Source organism: Miniopterus schreibersii (genome assembly GCF_964146895.1).
Source record: "Miniopterus schreibersii genome assembly, chromosome: 12".
Taxonomy (NCBI): Eukaryota; Metazoa; Chordata; class Mammalia; order Chiroptera; family Miniopteridae; genus Miniopterus; species Miniopterus schreibersii.
In genome coordinates, this window is record NC_138112.1 from 62,255,299 (window position 1) to 62,275,534 (window position 20,236).

General features: G+C 56.4%; 1 protein-coding gene across 4 annotated transcripts; it reads right to left on the reverse strand.

Annotated features, from left to right (window-relative positions):
- Positions 1–815: 815 nt before the first annotated feature.
- Positions 816–18,308, reverse strand: TP53I11 (tumor protein p53 inducible protein 11). 4 transcript variants are annotated; one of them, XR_014000063.1, is made up of 9 exons: positions 18,086–18,266; positions 7,366–7,446; positions 6,798–6,957; positions 6,120–6,178; positions 5,851–5,899; positions 5,361–5,457; positions 3,871–3,972; positions 2,677–3,311; positions 816–2,255 (listed from the first exon to the last, which is right to left on the reverse strand). XR_014000063.1 is itself a non-coding variant. In XM_081155153.1 (8 exons), exons 3-8 carry the CDS (start codon positions 6,924–6,926, stop codon positions 3,178–3,180), a joined length of 570 nt encoding a protein of 189 aa, XP_081011279.1. In that variant the 5' UTR covers positions 6,927–6,957; positions 7,366–7,446; positions 18,086–18,308; the 3' UTR covers positions 816–3,177. The 4 variants fall into 4 exon arrangements, 3 of the variants coding, with proteins under 3 accessions (XP_081011279.1, XP_081011280.1, XP_081011281.1); XM_081155153.1 differs by having other exon boundaries at positions 816–3,311; positions 18,086–18,308; XM_081155154.1 differs by having other exon boundaries at positions 816–3,311; positions 7,362–7,446; positions 18,086–18,267.
- Positions 18,309–20,236: the final 1,928 nt, after the last annotated feature.

Sequence of the window (20,236 nt, forward strand, 5' to 3'; positions counted from 1 at the left end):
CCAGGTCCACCCACATACTTCTACACAAGAGGCAATGGCTGGTCTGAGGTTGACAAAAAGAAACTCAGGCTGGCTAGGCAGGACTCGAGGTCGAATTGGCAGCTGTGTGGCTCCAGTCCAGAGAAGCCCAGGAGAACCTGGGGCCATGGAGGTGGTAAGTGCCTGTATGGCACCACCCCCTCCTGGGCCCCATTCGAGTTTGAGGGAGATCGTGGAGGACCATTTGGCTGAGGCGGGCTCCTGGGTGGATGTGAGACTCTCTTGCCAAGGGCTTTCCAGAAAGGTGCCAAGGAACCTGAATCTGACCTGCTGACCTCCCCAGCCACTGGCCACACTCAGGCTAGTGGCTCTTTGCAGGACTGCCTGTGGTCATTCTGAGGGGCAGGGGTATGGAAGTGCCACCCCAATCTAAGGAGCCCCCCCAGGCTCCAGATCTGGCCACGCTGGTCCAGGTAGAGCCCATATGTTATAGGTGCTGGCGGCAGCTGATGGCTGCTGGGGGAGGGAGCAGGTAGGGATGGCGCTGCAGACCTACGGATAACAGGGCAAGGGCCAGGGAAGACCACACGTGAGTCAAGTACCGGCCCTGCTCACCCTGCTCCTAAACTACTGCTTCTGGGAAAAGGGACACATCTTAGGGGCTGGGGCCCATGCTCGGGCTCCCTTATTCTTCTCATATCCATCCCTAAGGGGCCCATACAGGACCCCCAAACTAGCTGAGGCCCCAGCAGCCCATCTCTGCAGAAGCCCCCTCTCCACTCCCCCGTGGGCCATTGAAAGTCTATTTTGAAAATTGTAAATGTCTTCACAGTAGGTAGCAGAGCTAATTTATCATGTTTATTCCTGTGCGCCCCTTTTATATTATATACCCAGAGTTTTGTAATATAAAACAGGACACCCACACTGATGGTTTTGCACTGGTTTTTGTGACCGTTTCTTACAAAATGAAAAAGGAACGAAGAATAAATAGTGACCGTGAAGAAAGGTGGTCTTGATTTGAGTGAGGGTGGGCTAGGCTGGGGCAGGAGCTTGGCAAGAGGGTACTGGGTTCTGGTGGCAAAGGGGACCTGGGGGAACTGGGAAGGGGTATTCTGGGTCTTCCCAAACCTTTAGAATGGGCCCTGGGCCCACACTGGGCCTTCTTTAATAGATTTGTGGGTTCCTTTGTTCCTCTCCCCCTTGTCACTGTCTCCTCCCTGAGGGTTCCTTACCATCCCCCCAGGCTATGTGTCTGTCTGCCAGAGCAGCTCCCTCCAGGCCTCACGGGGATGTTTAACCAAGCAGCACGAAGAACTTCGAAGTTCGTGCCAGAGGCTGGACGGCACTGCGCCCTCACTACCCCCCCACCACGGCTGAAAGCGAAGTAGCTTGGCCAGTTCAGCCCTAGCAGATGCCCAACACAAGAGCCCATGCCTCCACTTCCCTGCCTGCCTCAAAGGGGCCTACCTGTCATACCCAGTGGTTATTAGGACAAACCACCACCTGCTGGAGAACTAGCCAGGCCTTCAAAGGCATGGGTCATATGGAGGACATGGCCTTGGTCTGGAGGCACTGCCCACCAGCCACCAACACCACCTCCCAAAGTCAGTGGTGGGCTCCCAGCCTGCCCAGAACTCCCCCTGGGGACAGGCACAAACTTCAGTGGCAAGAGATGGATGCCAGGTTAAGAGCAGGCCCTTCCTTAGTGTCTGATGTCCCTTCTGCGCGGTCATGGTCACCAGCAGTACAGCCTTCAGGAACCTGACCTGCCGGGCCTCTCTCCTCAGCTGCACATGTGGCATCCTCAGTAGGCATGTGGCTGCAGGGACAGCTGGGCACAGGGAAGGCAGTGTGGTGCCCAGTGTGGGCAGGGTAAGGTTCCCAGATGCAGGCCCACCTGGCACTAGCCAGAGCTGAGCTGCACCAAAGGACCATTCATCTCACCCCCCAAACACACTCTATTCAAATACAGAAAGTGAGACTGGGGCCTGGGCTGCTGTTTTCCACACCTGTCCCCAGAACACAGGGCTGCCACCCCTGGTGAGCACAAGTGTCCTGGAGGAAAGGAAAATGGTGGGACAGAGGAAGGAGGAGGGAGTTCTGGGGGGACACACAGGCCGGGGAGTCTGCAGGGAGTGTGAGCTCTCTCCAGGGCATCTGGGGAGGGAGGGGGGGACACAAGAGCAGGTGGCCTGCTGAAATATTTCTATATTGTTCCCCTGCTGAGTTTGAAGGGTACCCAGTCCTATCCCACCAGGCCCTGGGGACAGCCCAGGCTGGAAGTCCAGAGAGCAGCACCCTGGGGAGGGGGCAGGGAGAGGGGAGGGGCTAAGCCAGGTAAGCATCAGAACCTGGAGAACATGCCAAGGGACAAGGAAATGCCACTGCTTTTCTTCTCGTCTCCAAACCCCATCACTCACAGGTGGCCTCCGTCTGGGTGATCTGTGTCCGTGTCAGGGCCAGCCTGTGGTGGGGCTGCTGACAGCCTCTGGACCAGGCCAGCTGGGGGAAGGGGACTCCTAGGAGCCTTCGGGAGCTGGGGCGGGGGAGGCAGAGCAGCCTGGAGCAAGGCCCCAGGAGAGCCCGTGGTGGCCGGGACAGGGCTCTGCTGCTTGTGGCCCACCTCACAGGAAAGGCAAATGCCAGCTCAGCCAGCCACCCCCACCTGTCGGCCTGCAGCTGGGCTGTGGGGAGGACAGGTGCATGTGTTTAGGGGTCAAGAGGGGCCGCCACATGTGGGGAGGGCCCGCAAGGGGTAGGGGCACAAGATCAAGTTCTTGGGTTTTTTGGCATAGGCAGGAGCCAAGTTCACCTGCTTGGGCACTAGATTGGCAGGGGGTGGAGGGGAGGACGAGGCAGCCCGCAGCCTCTCTCAGAGGAAAGAGGGAAGGGCCTCGCCTCCGCCCGGACCCCTGTGATGCAGGCTCTCCGGTCAGTGTCTGTCCAGGGGATCCGGAGGCCAAGAGGCCCAAGAAAAGGAGGCGTCATTGGGTGGGGCAAAGAACAGGGATGCAGAGGCCCTGTCCCTCCCCAAACCTGAAAGCACAGGTCACAGCATCGGGAAGAGCCCAGGAGGAAGGAAGAGGGCCATTCCTATCTGCCTGGCGCAGGGCAGCGTCCTTCCTGCCTTCCAGGAACCAAAGGGAAACTGAGGCCCAGGGCCTCCTGGCCCCAGAGGGGCCCCAGCCCAGTGGTCAGCTAGACTTTTTTGGGTTTTCGGCCGAGTTGATAATAGTAGTAAACGCTGATGGCAACAAAAAGAAGGCGGCTGGCCAGGAGCAGCAGAGTTCCCAGGGACATGAGGCCCGTCTCGGCCAGCGTGGCAGTGACCACTGTGGGAGAAAGGCCGGGAAGGAACAGGTCAGAGGACTGTGCCCTTGCCCTGCCACAGGACCGCGGGCTGATCCAGGAGCCCCAGGGTGGCCGCCTCTCTGGCCCTGTCCTAAGCGGGGGTCCTGCAGCTGTCTGACCCCACAGACATGTCTGTTTTGATGTTTTCCACGTGGCAGAAACTGAGGCAAGCACGTGGACAAAATAAGAGTGTGTGGTCACACCTGTGCTGGGTTGTGGGAGGCTGCAGGTGCACGTGTGGGAGGCTGCAGGTGCACGTGTGGGAGGCTGCAGGTGCACGTGTGGGAGGCTGCAGGTGCACGTGTGGGAGGGAGGCTGCAGAAATGCCCATGTGTGTATTCAGGAGATACAGTTAAGTGGTAAGTGTATGAGCGCAGGTGTGCAGGATACAGGTAAACACAGCCACATGGGTCCCTCCCCCTTAGACAGGTTTCCATCACTTCCTAGAAACCCAAGTGGCAAGAGCTGGAAGATGGGGGCAAAGCTGCCCTGCCCACACCCCACCTTCAGCCTCCCCTCACCACCCACCTTAGGACTCACCCAAAAACTGGACCCCAAAGTAGCAGGCTTCAGTGAGTAGAGTCCATCGAATGATAACCTTCTCGGCCGTGTAGAGAGCATTCCACATGATCAGGGAAATGCCTGGGTGGGGACAAAGCGGGGGTTGGGGGTAGGACAACCTGAACCACCCACCCCTTTGGGGCAGGGGCAAGGGGCCTGCTCCATGTCCCTTTGGCCCTACGTGGCAAGGAAGCCAGGAAGCTGTACATCCACATCTCCTACCCCATGCATTTCCTCAAATTAAACCTCATCTATCCATCCCCTGACCCATTCTCTCAATTTCAACTCTGCTGTGTCAGCTGATGAGTTCATTCCCGTTCATGCAATGTCCCACACATCGTGGGATGCTGGGCAAGTCAGGTCCCCACACTGGGACTCAGTCTTTTCATCTATAAAATGGGAGGCCTGAGCTCTAGGTACTCTGCCCCTGTCAGGTTCTGTTATGATTCTAGGTTGATGGGAGTTTATGAGTTAATGGGTTACCTGGTCCTATAATCACATTTTCTTTACAAATGGACTCCTGAAGACAGGAAACCTGAGCCCATGAAGAAATCTCTCTAAGGGATACCCCAGGGGGATGTGGGCAGACCGTATTTCCAGTGGAAGAGCCACCTACTTAGCCTCTGCCAGTTTCTGCTGGCTCTGCACACCAGATATGTACTCATTTTATTTCAACAAACCTTACCCCATGTTTAGCTCTCCCACTGTGTGAGTGGAGTGCTTGAAGCCACCCCAATCCCCACCACCCCCTGCCCCAGAGGTATTGAGGCTGGCCCTTAAAGGTGAGTAGAAGTGTAATCAGTACAAAACAGGGGAAACTGTGTGCAAAGGTATGGAGGCCTTCTGAACGGCATGGGGCATTATGAGGTGTGGCTGGATGTGGGGGGAGGTAGGTTTGGGAGGGCAGACTGGATCCACCCCACAGATGACCCTGAACGCCAGGCGGAAGAGGAGGAACTTTAATCTGAAGGCAATAGGGAGCCATAGAATGTTTTGGAGAAGGAGAGCAACACCATCTATACTAGGTTTTCAAAGCTGTTATTCAGCTTCCTAACAGGCATTGTGTGTGACTCAGATTGGAAACAGAAGTGGTTCAAAAGAGAGGCCCAAGGGTGTGAGGGGTTTTGTAGACACACTGTTGATTTTGCCTGCTTCTCTGGGCCAGGAAGCCCTGGAGGGCAGGGCCCTGGCCTCATTCACCTCTGCACCCCAGTGCCCAGTGGTGCACTACACCCAGCAAGCGCTCAGTAAGTGCTTGTTCCAAAAGATGGCAAAGACAGAGCCCCATCCACTGCATTCTACCGGTGGCCACATGATGGCAGCATACACCCGGCAGAGACAGACGTCAGCTGAAGGGGGGATCTGGGAAGGGGAACATCAGCAGAGAAGGCTCCCTGTATTCCCCTCAACCCCAGGTGGTCCCCCAGCTGCCCATAACCTACCCCAGAGTCCTCCCCAGCAATACTCACTGAGGAGGGCACCCCCATAGAGGCGGATGGGGGTCTTGCTGGTCACCTGGGCTCCATCAAAGACAGCGTCATAGAGCTGGTCAGGGAAGGCAAGGGCCTAGGGACAGCAGGTGGGATGCTCAGGGTGGGGGTGGGGTCACCGTGAAAAACCCCTAGACATCTTCCTTCCCCCCAGAACTGGGCCAGGGTCCCTGGGCCAGTCCAGAGTCTGAATCTTGATTGCCCCCCACCATTCCATGCCAGGACAGAAGGCACTGACTGGGGTTGCCAGGGGCAAGGAGTCAGGACCATGGCCAAGGATCCAGGATGCTCCCAGGCAGGCACAGGCAGGATGAGTGTCAGGAGCCAGGACCTGGAGGCAGTCAGCAAGCCCTGACAGATGGGGCATCAGCATGAGGGCTGTGTGGGTGGGGAGAGGCAGCAGGGGCCCCAGGGCAGGGGAGGAGCCCCTAGTAGAGGCCGGGGTTCCTGGGGTTGGGCAGGGGCTCACCATGACCGCGATGCCGGAGAAGAGCACAGCGGAAACAAACTGCCAGACCCTGGGGAGGCATCAATAGGAAGGTCACAGCCAGGCCCTTCACTGCCAACCCCAGACCTCAGGGGACCCCTCCCCCCACCTTCCCAGCCAAGATGCCCAGGGAGGGCTGGTTCTGGGGGAGGGAATGAGATGGGATGGAATCAAGGGCAAGAGGGAGGGGCAAGGCTGATGAGGCGGAGCCTTACACAGCCCCGCCCCATAACACTCACAGCACTGCTCACCTCAGCCCCAAAGGCTCCCGAACAGCAAACTTGATTTCATTGCCCAAGACCTGGCTGATCTGTGGACACAGAGGGGAGGGGTCAGAGGCTACCAAGGGGAAGGCCACCCTCAGCATGCCCAGCCCACTCAACTCCCGAAACCACCCCCTTCCCCCCGGCATGCTCAGGGGCCCACCTAGGTGCCTCTGCTTAGCCAAACAGCCACCCAAGCAGGAAGGGTCACACTGAGGCCACCCCCTCACTGCCTCCCTGACACCAGGGCTTAAGGAAAGCTGAAAGCATGGTGGCTGAGAGTGAAAGCTCAGGGGTCTGCAGGATGTGAGCTTGAAGCCTGGCTCTGGCACTGACTGGCACGGCCCTGGGCAAGTCACCTAACCTCTCTGAGCCTCAGTTTCCTCATCTATACAATGGGTTAATAACTGCTTCTGCATCTTCCAGGGCTAGCAGAATTAAATAATGCTCCTAAAACAGCAGTGTAATAGCGGCATACACTAAGCACTCAATTCTAAAGATCTCTTTTCATGTCTGTATCATTCTCTGACATCACTACATTTCTAGAAAAATGTGTTACGTCCTGGACTCCTGCAGCTCTATGGGTCTCAGCTACGCTTCTCTCCCAGCCCTGGGCCAGACCTGCCTCCCCAAACTGGTGCTCAGAGGCAGCCCACGTGCGCCCACCTTGGAGCGGTGCACCTCCCCGTCGTCGTCCTCCCCGCCCACTCCAAGGATTTTGCGGGTCTTCAGGCGGCTCACGAGGTCCGTCTGGCTGTGCTTCTTCATGAGAGGGGGGGGCTGCTTGGCCGCCATCCTGTCCTGGATCCCGGCCTCTGCAGAAGGGCTGTGGGGAGACACCGGCCTCAGGCCACGAGTCCCACCCAGCTTCCAGACCTCGGAGGGCAGCCAGACCCAGCCCAGGGCCCGCTGAGGCTGTGGTCCAGGCTCTCCACTGAACTTCTGCCCAGACAATTCCTGCTGCCCAGCAAGCCCTGCCTTCCTCCCTCCCTCATATCCCCCAGACAACCTCCTTCGAACCCACCAGGACTGAAGGAAGGGGAAAGGGCTGGCCACAGGACCCAGCTGAACCCGAGGAAGGATGCCAGGGGTGGAGACAGGGCTCTGGACAGTCCAGGTCTGTTCTCTCCCTGCCACCAGCCTCTCCCCTACCCTGTGTCTGCCCATGACTTCCCACAGCCCCCAGTCCTCAGCCACCTCCAACTCCACCTTGGGCCGGGTCTTAAGCACCTACTGTGTGTCAGGCACTGTGATGGACAATGGAGACGCAGAGATGAGTTGAGTGTGCCCGTTCTCGCCTTCAGTCAGCACAAACCTACAAGGAAAGACAGGAGTGTAAACTGCAATGAAGCGAAGGTTTCTAGAAGCTGGTCCTGGTGTGGCACTAGGCTCCTCCAATCACAGCCGCTCTGCCCTGCAAGATGGGTGCTGTTTACACCCATTTCTCAGATGAGGAAACTGAGTTCAATGAGGTTCAACCAAGTTCAATGAGGTTCAGCAGAGACATATAAAATATCAGTAACACCAGTACTGGGTGCCTCCCGTATTCCAACATCTCATTTCCACCCATGGCCACCCTCTGGGAAGGCAGGAAAACCACCCCCGTTTACAGACAAGGCTCCGAAGTTGCCTGTGCTCAGCCGGGAACCTGAGCTGGACTTGCCGGACCTCCCTGACCAGGCCTCAGGCCCAGACCTCAGTACTGTGTGGCCCTGGGCGAGCCCCGCTGTCCAGGGCTGCCAAAGGCAGAGCCCAGTAATGTCCTTGGTCACCTCCAGTTCCAGCCCCCGCCCCGTGTCTTTTTGTTTTGGTTTTTGTTAACCCTCACCCAAGGGTATTTTTTCCATTGATTTCTAGAAAGAGTAGAAGGGAGGAGGGGAGACAGAGAGAGAGGAACATTGATGTGAGAGAGACACATCGATTGGTTGCCTCCTGCATGCACCCTGACGACCGGGGTCAGGGATCGAGGCTGCAACTGAGATACGTGCCCTTGACCGGTATCGAACCCAGGACCCTTCAATCCACAGGCCGACACACTAACCACTGAGCCAAATCGGCTAGGACCCCCAGCATCTTAAAGCAAAATAAAGCACCCAGCAAATAATAATCAGAACAGAATCAAACTGTGGGGTGTTTGGATAATGAGGCTTTAGACTTAGATACATTAGCAGGAAGCACACCAGCTCGGGATTGGAAATAAGGGCAATGTCATGGCAGTGGCCCTCCTAAGCTCCCAGCCCAGTCCCTCATCTGTCAACTGGGGGCAGCTGAGCTTTTCCCTCCCCCCCACACACCTGGGGGCACAGGAGGTGGCTGGTAGTGACCAGAAGGCAGCTCAATGCCAGTAGATGGAGAGGTGGCCAGCCCCACTGGGCAGCCAGGATTTAATCGAACTGCTCCTCGGGGACCTTGGGACTGTCACAACACCTCAGCCATTTGCCACCACCTCCCTGTGAATCCAGACAGAAGCTGTAATCAGCCTGGCGTCCCTCCCGCTGCCAGGCGGGCCGAGAGCCACTGAGCAGTAGTATTCCATGGGACAGACGCACCAGTGTCATTACGCACTCACTCACCGAGGAACTGGGTCGATTCCAGAGTTTGATGACTGTGAACAAAGCTGCTATAAACATCCATATACAGGCTTTGTGCAGCCGTAACTTTTCATTTCTCTAAGGTAAATACCCAGGAGTGGGATGACTCTGAGTTATATGGTAACTCTCCGCTTAGCTCTAGGAAAAAGTGCCAAACTGTGGTCCACAGCAGCGACCCATTTGTATTCCCCACAATGCATGAGCATTCTGGTTTCCCCACATCCTCCCAGTACCAGGTATGGTCAGTCTTCCTATAGGTCCCCTGGCGTTTTAACCCTCCCTCCCAGGCCAGCCATGCTGCCAGACTCAGTCCTTACTGGCTGTGCGACTTGGGCAAGCCATCTCACTTCTCTGAGCCTCAGTTATCCCCATCTGTGAAATGGGGCTGTACTTCCCACCTCCTAGAGATTTAGGGGCAAAAGGAGAAGCTTGGTCAGAGCACACAGTGCAGCACCTTACACATCGCATTTAGTGAGGATGTGCTGTGAGCCAGGTATAGGGTTGTGGGACAGGGCCCCTGCCTGGGTGGGGAGGAGGCACTGATCTGTCAGCCATAAATCAGAGCAAGTTACTTCTCTGAGCCCCATTGTTCTCATCTGTGAAATGGAAACCCTTACTTTTCCCGTAGGGCGGAGCTACAAGACCTAACAGTTAAGAGCTAACTGCTTAAGTCACACCTGAGTTCACATCCTGGATCTACCACTTCTTAGCTGTGTGCCTATGGGCAAGTCACTTAACCTCTCTGTACCTCAATCCCCCCATCTGTAGTTGGGAAAATAAAGGGTCCAACCTTAAAGGGATGTTGTGAGAATGCAAGATACAGTTGTGACGTGCGTAGGGCAGTGTGCCTGGCCTTGGAAAGTGTCACTTGGACACTCTGGCCCTCCCCAGGTTCCCCCATGCAGCAGTGGCTCTGGGATGGAAGCCAGGAAAAATCAGAAGGGCCTAACTAGCGTTTCCTAACATCTCCACCAAGTTGGGCCAAGCCCCCAGACCTCAGCCCCATGGCACAAGGCTGACTCTTGAGCCACAGCCCACAAGGCCTGGGCTGTGTCAGTGACCCCAGCTCAGAGGGTCAGCTGCCTTCCTCTGCCCAATGTCCTCTCCTCACCAACACACAAAGCTCCCCTCTGTAGCACAGGCCTGAACCATAAATTAAAGGCTATGAGATGTGGCAGTGCCAGCCTGCTGAGTACAGAAAGGGACTCCATCTAACACTGGCATCGCTCGTAGAAGGAACAAGCTTTATCCATAAGCACTGCCATCAGGTACCTGGGCTGGTGAGACCCACTGTAGTCACCCCAGAGCCCAGCCCCAGCACCGAGCTCACTACCAACAAAGAAAGGGCCCTGGGACATCTTAGGAAGAGCGAGATCTTGAACTTGATCTCCAGGGAGTGGGTCCCTTGAACCTACCTCTGCACCTGCAAGACTGGGCCCTGCCTGGGGAGGGTAGATGGGTAGCTGCAACACTTCTATACGCCTGTCAGCCCCTGAACATGCCCCGCTCCCAAGGCAACACCCCCTCAGATCTGCCCTTGAACTTTCCTCCCCTGCAAGGCCACTCTACCCGTTCCTTTTAAGCCTGGCCCCATTTTAACCTAAAAGAGGAAAAACAGTACCTCCCTGCAATCCTCTCCCTGCACACTGGCTTGGGGCAGCCAGACCTGGGTTTGAATCCTGGTTCTGCTCTTACCAGCCGCAGGGCTTTGGGCAACTCTCCCAGCCTCAGTGTCTGCTCCTGAGCAATGGGGGTAATGAGAACGCACACTTGCAGAAGTGCTGGAGGACAGAGGGCCTGGGGGCGATGCCTGCAGCGAAGTGCCCTGCCCGGGACAAGCAGGCCCAGCTCCTGCTACTTCCCTTTCTTCACTCATTCGGCCATGCACAATGGAAAAAGCCTGCCTGGCAGGGCTGTCTCGTTTTTTCTCCCAGATCTAGCTGCCTTCTGAAGGGCCCCAGGGCTTCCCCAGTGCCAGGCTTCCCCAGGCTAGGGGAAAAGGTGGGGAGGAGGGCTGCCCCTCCACCTACATGCTCCCCGGGGGGGGGGGGGAGGGGCTGCTAAGCAAGAAGGGAGACCGTGGCTTGCAGTCCCCCAGCCTTGAGTTCATGACCCTCTGCATTCTGCCCCTGGTCAGCTTCTTTGACCTCAATTCCCAATAAAGCCGGCAAGTCACTGTCCTTTTAACAGTTGTTTCGACTCTGAACCACTGCCCAGCCCTCCCTCCTCAGGACTCATGGGTTTCAGTGCAGGTGGCCGCTGCCACTTCCAGCCCATACTTCCAGTCATGTCATGGGCAGTTGTCCTTCCTGAGATTTAGCGATCTGAAGGCAGGGCTGCTATTGTGTCCATGTGAGAGTGTCCCCACTGAGCCCTGGCACACAGTAGGCACTTTGTCAAGCACAGGCAAATGAGACAGGCTCAGGGAAGCAGGTCTCACTGTGCACCTTGGGCACTTCAGGATCACACTCAGCTCTATGTGGCAGGGCCCGAGGGAGGCTCTGCTCCAAACATACAGGGCAGAAAGCTGAAGCAGACGGGACAGGATCTGCCCCAGGCCACACAGGAGCTGGGGGAAGAGAAGGGCAGCAAGGGGGCTTTGCCATCAGGCAGCACTGGGTTTGAATTTGGACTCCACTGCTGGGCAGGTGGGCTTGGGAAAGGGGTTCATGGGGTGCTGAAGACTCCAGGACAGGGTGCAAACACTCTCACAGAGGGCCTGGGATATGGGTGCCCAGGACATGGTGGGGTTAGAGGACTGGGTGAGAATTCAAAGTGAAACCTCACCCCTACTGCCTCAGAAAGCCGTAGCCAGCACTGGGAGGGGAGTGCCAAGGGGCAGGGTGTCAACAGGGCCTGGGACAGTTCCTGGCACAGGAGCTCAACATTTATTTGTGATAAATTAGTGAGTTGGGGGAGGGGTTGAGAAGCCCCTGCTGGCCAAGGTCGGACTCCTTGCAGCCCATCACCACCACCACCACCACCACCACCACGTGCTGTGACATCTGAGGCCAGGAAAGAACATCCCCAAAGAGCTTCCAGTGGCAGCAAGACAGAGGGGCCAGGACTAGGCAGAGGCCAAGAGGAGCTGAACCAGGCAGGAAGGGAGGGGCACAGTGGCAGTAAAATGTCAGAGGTAAAAGTGTCAGAGGCAGATGAGTGGGGAGGGGGGGATGTTCATATACTTAACAACTAGTAAACTTGGGCTTTATCTCAAATCTCAATGCTTTATCTTTATTAGGCTGTAACCTCAGGAAAGTTTCTTAACCTCTGAGCCTCTATTTCTTCCTTTGTGAAACTGCACTGCTACTTAGCTTGCAGGACTGTGACACAGTATAGAGAAAAGGCAGTGGAGGGCCCGGGCGCCCACTATGTGCCAGGAAAGCATGGTGATTAGTAAGATTAAGGGCAGCTGCTCGGGCCCTGCTCCTGCAGCAGGGCAGATAGGCTGGGGCATCACTCTGCCGTCCTAGAGGACCTCTCCCAACCCATTGCCTTCCTGGGAAGCCTGGTTTCCATAGAAACAGATGGACTGCAAAGCTGTCCCCATCATGGAACCTGACTGCCAGGGGGAGGGGAAAGGAGAGGAAGGGGCCTGGGGCCCAGAACACCCACCAGCTGCTGAGCCATCCTGTGATTCAAGGGGGAGTTACTGCTGCTAAGTGTCACAGCCAAGAACCACTTCCTTTCAAACAAGACCCTCTGCCTACGAGAGGAGCAGCAGTGCACCTGTCTCCATCTGGTAAAGAGAACTGCACCCCTCCCCCAGGAACACCCACCCTGGGGCTGGAGTTGGGGGACAAGTACTTCCAGACCAGGAATTCCCTGTAACCCCCACCACAACCCTATGAGATCGGCAGTACAATCACCCCCATTTTACAGATGAGAAAATTAAGGCCAAAGTGTCTCTTGGGGTAAGTGGCAGAGCTGAAATTCAAACCAAATTAACTGCGTTAACTGGACATCCCGAGAGGAGTTGGGGTGTGTGTGTGGGTGAGGGAGATTATTTGGTGAGTCTGACCTCAAAAAGAAGTACACTCTAAGCTATCTTCCCCATCTCCCCTTGAAGGTCCCTGGCAAGTCACCAGCATCTGCACCCCTGGGGTCCAGCCTTCCAGGGCTAAAGCCCTGCGACTCCAGCAGGACCTGGGAAGGGCTGCAAGGAGACCCATTGTTCTGTTATCACGTTCGTGCAAAATAGCTGGAAATGGGGTCTGGGATGGGGCAACACCAGGGGGTGGGAGGCAGTGAGAGACTCAGGGTCCTGGCCAGAGAGAAAGGGAGGCAGAGAGAGCCCAAGCAAGGGGGCCAGAGCCCACATCATCCACCTTGTGGTCGCCTCCTGGGACAGCCCATCACCCCCTTGGGCAAGATGGTGTTTAACGACCCCTAGCCCAGAACCCACTACTGGGCCCTGAGGCATGGATCTTGGGGGGTAATGGGACCGGTGTTCACATCTTGGCTCTGTATTACTAGCCCTGTGCCTTGGGCAGATGAGCCTCTCCATTCCTTCATTCTAAATGGGGGTACAATGCCTGACTTACTAGGTTGTGGGTGGGTTAGAGCTAAACTAGAAAGTTATAGGACACATGGGAAGGTGGATGGACACAAGTGCATTACCAGCATCCTCACAGTGGCCGCTGGGTGCAGGCTCTGGGGGAAGTCTCAGGGCCCACTGGCTAAGGGAGGAATTGGAGGCCAGGCTGCCACGTAGCAAGGCTCCCTCGCTGCATGTCCCTGGCGAGCGTAATTATTCTAAAGGCTGGGCAGCCTTAGTCAGCCTCCTCTTTCAAGGAGCCGTGAGCTGTGTCAGGCAGGGCTGCATCATCCATCTCTGTCACGTCCTATCACCGGGGGCTCAGTGTCCACACTGCTGCAAAGGGCAAGGATGACAGAGTTGAACTGGCAGGGAGAGGAAGGAGCACGATGCGAATCCTGCTGTGGCAACAAGCCCAGTTCCCACGACAAAGCGCCAGAGTCAAGGAAGAAATCCCACAGCCCACTTGCAGGAGCCTCCAGGAGCGCGAGCTGGCAGCAGAGGGTTCGCCCTGAAGCTGGAAGGCTGGTGGGGGCGCCCGGAGTCAGCTGAGGACACAGGCAGACTCTGCCACAGGGCCAGACTCTGGGACTCAGTTTCCTCATCTAAAAAAATAGAAGTGTGGTCCCTAGGGCCCCTCCCAGCTGTGACATTCATGAGCTGGCTTCCAAACCCTGACGTCCACTAGCCACACTCCAGCTGCCCGGCCCCAAGTCCCACCACCAGGCCACAGATTCTTTCCATCTCTCTACTAGTTCTCTTGCTTTTGAAGGTTCCTAATTTCCAGGCAGGCAGAGGAAGGCCTAAACTTCCATCACAAACAAATCTCTCCAAAGCTTCAAAGACAGAAAGTAAACATCTCCTGCTGTGCTGCAGGAGGGCAGAGGGTGGGACAAGGTTGAGGGCCCAAAGGGGACATCCCTGGGGGCCTCAACAAGGAGTCTGAAGCTGCTGCTGTGTGCAAGGGGGAGAAGGTGTCCAGCCGTCTGTCACCACTCAAAAGTCACTGAGAGTGTTTTTCCCTGTCCCTGCTGTCACTCACAAAGGGCAGAGCACATGGAGAATTCCTGTCCAAATGGGCCAGTCTCCCCCTTGGCCCAGTAACTATGTCAGGACCCTCAGAGCAGCTGGTGCTTCCAGATCCCATGGGGCCAAGGTCATTGGGACAGCCTGGTTTCCGGATCCCGTGCAGCCAGAGCTCTTGTGAGAAGGCAGTGGACACATCCTTCCCGCCAACTTGCCCTCCCATCTCCCCCCACCCCTGTAGCTACTCAGGAACTCAAAGGGGGAGAAGGGGAGGGGAGTTTCCTTGAAGGGATGCTGCACCATTTCCAGTCAACTTTTTCAGAAGCAAATGCCTTCTGGTGGGTTGGGGGAGGCTGGCAGAAGCGTCCTTATACTTTTCCCAGGACACTGATGGGCCAGAACCACAGTCCAGGACTGACCATCTCCCCAAGTTTGGGGCTCTGGCTTAGTGGTTAAAAGAGAAGGTCACAACTAAAAAGGCCTTTGCTTACCACTTATTAGCTGCATGGCCTTGGGCCAGTGAGACCACCTCTCTGAGCTTCAGTTTCCTCATCTGTTAAATGGGCATAATAATGACACTACCTCCCCACCAATGAGAAGATACACAAAAAACACCTAGGAAAGTACCTGTTTCACAGCGAATGCTCAATAATAATTTTGTTGTTGTTATTTTCAAACTAGGAAACTTAATTCTTTGCTTCGAATTCCCCCTTGACCATACCAGCTTCAGAGCAGATACCCTCCCAGGGACTACATTATAACTAACTACAGTGGCCATGGCCATGGCCATGGCCAGTGTGGCTCAGTTGATTGTGGAGTGTCATCTGTGCGCTGGAAGGTCACAGGTTTGATTCCCAATCAGGGCACATACTTAGGTTGCCGGTTGCATTCTGGGTGCGTGGGGGAGGCAACTGATTGATGTAGCTCACATCCATGTTTCTCTCTCCCTTCCTCCCTCTCTAAAATCAATAATTAAAAAAGGGGTGGCTATAGGAAGGAAACCGGAAGAGAGAGAAGGGTCACTCTGTGTCAGCAGGAAGATGCTGCTGAGTATACTGTCAAGAGGTGGACAGGGGACCGGCAACAGGTTGCAGAGATATGGAGCCCCTTGGGGTACTAAGCCTGGGTGGCTCCCTTCCATGTTCCTGGCACTTGGCCAGGCCTGGGGCCCAACCAGTTCTGTGGACGAATAGTTGAGATGCAGGGTGAAGGGAAAGTATTGTGGGCCCAGAGTCAGAACCTCAAGCACCCAACCTGCAGCTGCGGCTCCTAGACTGCATGTTCCTGGAGTGACTTATATGTTTCTGGGCACCACTTCCTTCATCTGTGAAATGGGAAGGCTCCATCCCTTCTCAGCCAGCCTTGCCTCCTATCTCTTCCCCACTGCCTCACTCCATCCTAGCTGCACTGGCTCCTTACCAGTCCTCAAATACAGCAGGCACATTCCAGCCTCAGGGCCTTGGCACAGGCTGTTCTCTGCAAGATCTTTACTTCCCAAAGATATCCCCACAGCTCACTCCCTCAAAGCCTTACCTCGAACATCACCTCCTCAGGGAAGTCTTCCTGACCACCATGTTTAAAATGGCAATCCCATCCCTGGCCTCAACACTCAATCTTTTCCCCCTCACCTCTCAATACACTATTTAATTTGCTTATTTATTTTGATAGTTATTTGCCCCTCCCTTCTTAAGTGTCAGCTCCATGAGGGCAAGAATCTTTATTTTGTTCGAAGCTGTCTCCCAGTGCCTGGCTCTGTGCCTGGCACTTAGTTCATTAAATCATTTTTGGTGTACAGCTCATGTTTTGTTCAATGAGTTAAAGAAAAGTACAGGGATGTGTGGAATATAACTGCACTCAGAGGATGTGGGGATCTCTATCATAAGGTCTTGGGGGAGGGGAGGCAGCTGAGTGTGGGCTGGAGAAGCTGCAGGGGGCCTCAGAGCTGGGGCTGGAGAAGCTGCAGGGGGCCTCAGAGCAGGGCCCTGCAAACAACAGGCTTGAGCAGTGGACCCCAGCTGGTGTTGACAGCCAGATATGGGTGAAGGGCTTTGGGCCTCAGCCCTCCACTCCAAACATGGAAGGCCTGATTAAGCTGACAGCATGTGGTCTGAAAAGGAGATGCCAGGGCAGCGGGCTTCCAGGATATTGGGGGCAAAGGGTACCTCAGGGACCAGACTGCCCATTTTCCAGATGGGATCACCGAGGCCTGGAGAATACGCAGTACCTTATTTCCTAACAACCCAACAAGAAAAACCTTTCCCACCTTCTGGGGTGAGTGCGGAGCTTCTGCTAAGGTATAGACAGTGCCCCCTCCGGTCTCTCCTACAACCGCTCCCCCCCCCCCCCCGCCCCCCAGTGTCCCTGGAATTTGAAGGCTGCAGGAAGAGAGGGTTGTGGACCCCCCTCCACAGGCCTCCAGGGGCTGAGGTCCAAAAGGCCGCACAACTGGAGTGGACATCCCTGCAGCCCTGGGGCCTTCATCTCGCTGGACGCCCCACCAGGAAAAGTTTGTCAGAAGGAAATCGACCAGGAAGTGTGGAGCGGCGGGCGGTGGAGCGGCCAGGCGGCCTTGGCTTTGGAGGAACCTCGGAATCTCGGCCTCCGCCACGCTCCCGCCCCCGCCCCCGCCCCCAAGGCTCCCGCAGAGAAATACGCTCCCCGGGGGCTGCGAGGAGGCGGCCGGCGGGAGCACCACGCACTGGGTGGGGGCGTGGAGGGGGAACCTGGGGGATGCGAAGCCAGCGCCGGGCTCTGTTGGGCGCGCCAGGGATGGGCGAGGTGTCCCGGCGGTTCCTCTACAGACCCCCAGCGTGGCTGCGAGTTTTTAGCCGGTGGCCGGAGACCCAGCCCACCCTGCGCCAAGACAAAGGCCCCACGCTGCCCCCTTCCAGCTGAGCGCGCGACTTGGGGGAGAGAGGGGGCGTCGGTCTCCACCTGTGCCTTTTCTACCCCGCCCCCAATAGTGAGGCTGAAACCGGGATTCCGTTCTGCCAGCTCCCCCCAACCCCAGCCTGGAGACTGGGATCTTCACAGCCGTGCTCCTCCCCCCGCCAGTGCATCCTTTCTCTCCCAGCTCCAGCCACTCACCCACTTTCTAAGACTCCAGGCGGGGAGCTCCGGGCTGTTGGGCGCCCCCGGGTCCTCTGGCCCAGTACCCCCGCCCAAACGAGCCCCTAAACCAGAAAGGAGCGCCGGACTAGTGGGCAGCGCGAACTCCTCCACCTCCTTCCGGGGCCCTGCCGGGGCGACGAGGGGAGGACTCGCAAGTTTTTGCCGCGCGCTCCCCAGACCCGGGAACAATGGCGGGGGTGGGGACTGGGGACAGGGATGGAGGGGGAGGGGACAGAGAACTGAGTGCGGAGACAGAGTCTGACCCCAGCGAGAGAGAAAGTGCTTTTCGCTCCGTTTCTCTCTTGCTCCGAAGCAGAGAGCGCGAGCCCGGGAGGGGGGGCCGAGGGAGAAATAAACAGTCCCAGAGGGAGAAGACAGCGGAGGGACAAAGCCGGGGAGGGGGAAACCGAGTCAGCGGGAAGGGCAGCCCCCCGAGAGCGCAAAGGAGAGGAACAGAGGGGCTAGTGGCTGGCGCCTTGGAGAGCCAGGGAGGGGATCCCTGGGATCCCGGCCGAATCTGCCGGTGCCGAGAGGTCCTGGGGCGCCCTCCTCGCGCGCAAGGGGTCCTCACTGTCCCCAGCGGTCCCCGCGGCCACGGGAGCACCGCTGGGCTGCGCAGGCACTGGCTGGCTGGCGACGGGAGGGGGAAAGTGCGAGGCTCCGAAGCGGCGGTGGGGAGCAGAACTTACGTTCCTAGCGCATGCTGGCGCTGGCTTTGCGAAGCTGGAGTGCAGGGGGACCACGGGCGCTCACATCACGCCGCCAGATCCCGGTAGGACAGGGCAGGGACGGGCTGGACCGTGCGCGGCGCCCAGCCGGGTCGGGGTTTGCCCGAGTCTGGCGGCCCGCTCTGGTCCCTCCTCTCAGTGCGGCGCTGAAGCCAATGGCGCGCCGTCCCCTCCCACGCACCAGGCTGCCTCGCCCCCAGGGTGGCCTCCGGGGCGGGCGGGAGAGGGGTTGGGGGGACTGGGTTCCGGGCTCCCCAGCAGAGGCTTTCCTGGAAACCGCCGGCGGGGGGCGCGCTCACGCCCCTGGAGAAGGCGCTTAGAATCAAAACCTGTGGCCCCCGCTGCCCAGGATGACTTTCTTGGCAAGTTCTGAACACTACGCCCCTTTTGTGAGACTATCAACACCGCCATAGGCTGGCAAACCACAGTCTTAAATATCCTTGGGGTATTCACTGTAGCCTAGGCCAGTGTCTAAAATGGAAGGCCCTGCTCGGCTGGTAGATACTCAAGTGTGTATTAACACAGTTGTAATAGTCACTGTCTGCTGAGAGCGGGTTGTGCCACGCACCTGTGCTCAAGGAGTTACAGGTATCATTTCATTTGATTCTCACAACCACATATAAGGTCAGGATGATCAATCCCATTCTACAGATGGTTGTCATTAATGTTTTATTTCATTTAGCCTTCTGGCTTCCAGCCTAGGCCCACTCTTCTCTCCCCCTGCTTAGTGTGATTTTGCAAAATAACATGACACCACACACACACACACCTTCATCCCCCTGCCCTCAGCCCTCTGCGACGTTGCTGTGAAGTGCACTGTCAGGGGCTAATATCTTATCTGGGGCTTCTAGACATGTTGGGGGGGGGGGGGGTGTTGTTGGGATGCACAGTTGTCAGACTTTGGGGGCATGGGGGAATGACAATGGGATTTGGGTGTCCTGGAGGCTCTTTGGGAGCCTGTCAGCCCAAAGAACCAGGCTCCTATAAAGGTCATCCTTTCTGGACCCGTTTCAACCCTCTGTGACCAGTAATGTGCTCAACCCAACTCCCAAGACCCTGCCCTGCACTCCTTAGGAAACCACCCGCATCTCTTCATCTTGTCTGATGGTCACAAATGTGTGTGTGGGGGGGGGGGGGAGTTGGAGGAAAGAGGAAGGCAAGGTTGATGACATGCTCCATTTCACAAGACAAGTAAATGGGGCAGAGAGAGGTAAGTGGTAGTGCCCAAGGCATCTAGCTAGGAGGGCATTTTGACTCCAGGTCTGAGTTCTTTCTGCACTAGTTCCTTAAAGGTTAATCAAGTGGGCTCTGGAACAAGACTGCCGGGTTAAAATCCAGGCCCAGCCTTTCGGTGACTGTGTGGCCTTAGGCACACACAGATAGCAGCAGATGACACAGCTCACAGTAACAGGCAAAGTGCTTGAGGGGCTGGAGTAAAAGGAAGAAACTATTCATTACCACCAGCAGCATTCACTTTCCCTAAAGCTTCCATAGAAGCTCTTGCTCTTTTCCTTCCTACACTTTTCTAAAGTGATGCACATCTAGCTCAGGAACATTCCTTAGATGGCCATTCTTCCCTAAACTTTTCTGTATTACCTCAACTTTACACTGAGCATTAAAAAGTTCTCCTCGCTGGGCTATTGTGTGGATTAAAACACATTCATAAAGTGCACCCCATATCAAAGCAAGAATAGGTTCTCAGTGCATGGTAACAATGAGCTCTCTTCATTATTTATGATGCAGGAGAAGGAACTGAGAGGGTGTGAGAAGGGGATTAGGACCCTGGCTCTGTTCCTTACTAGCTATGTGACCCCCTGCTGCATGTGCCACGTGGAAATATAAAATCACCTGTCTCTCAGAGCTTGGGAGAGTCAAATGAGGCAATTAGAGAAAAAAGTTTATAAACTGGAAAGGCTGATTCCTGTTATTATCATCATTATTGTGATTCTTATTATTATGAAATGTTTCCCTCAAAAGGGGGATAAAAAGGGGATGGCATTAGAAAGGCCAGCTGGGGGAGGGTCACTTCACTCCAGTGGGGAGCAGCTGGGCTTCCTTGTGCCCTGCAGGGGCGGTCACACCTTTGTGGCTGGATGTGAGTGAGTGTGCCTG

Bases quoted from the DNA above. Each gene is read 5' to 3' on its own strand.
- TP53I11 (XM_081155153.1), bottom strand. From the start codon at position 6,926: ATGGCGGCCAAGCAGCCCCCCCCTCTCATGAAGAAGCACAGCCAGACG. The intron at 6,179-6,797 runs GTGGGCGCACGT...CTGTGTCCACAG, and splicing joins GGGAGGTGCACCGCTCCAAG to ATCAGCCAGGTCTTGGGCAA. The intron at 5,900-6,119 runs GTGAGCAGTGCT...ATGCCTCCCCAG, and splicing joins CGGGAGCCTTTGGGGCTGAG to GGTCTGGCAGTTTGTTTCCG.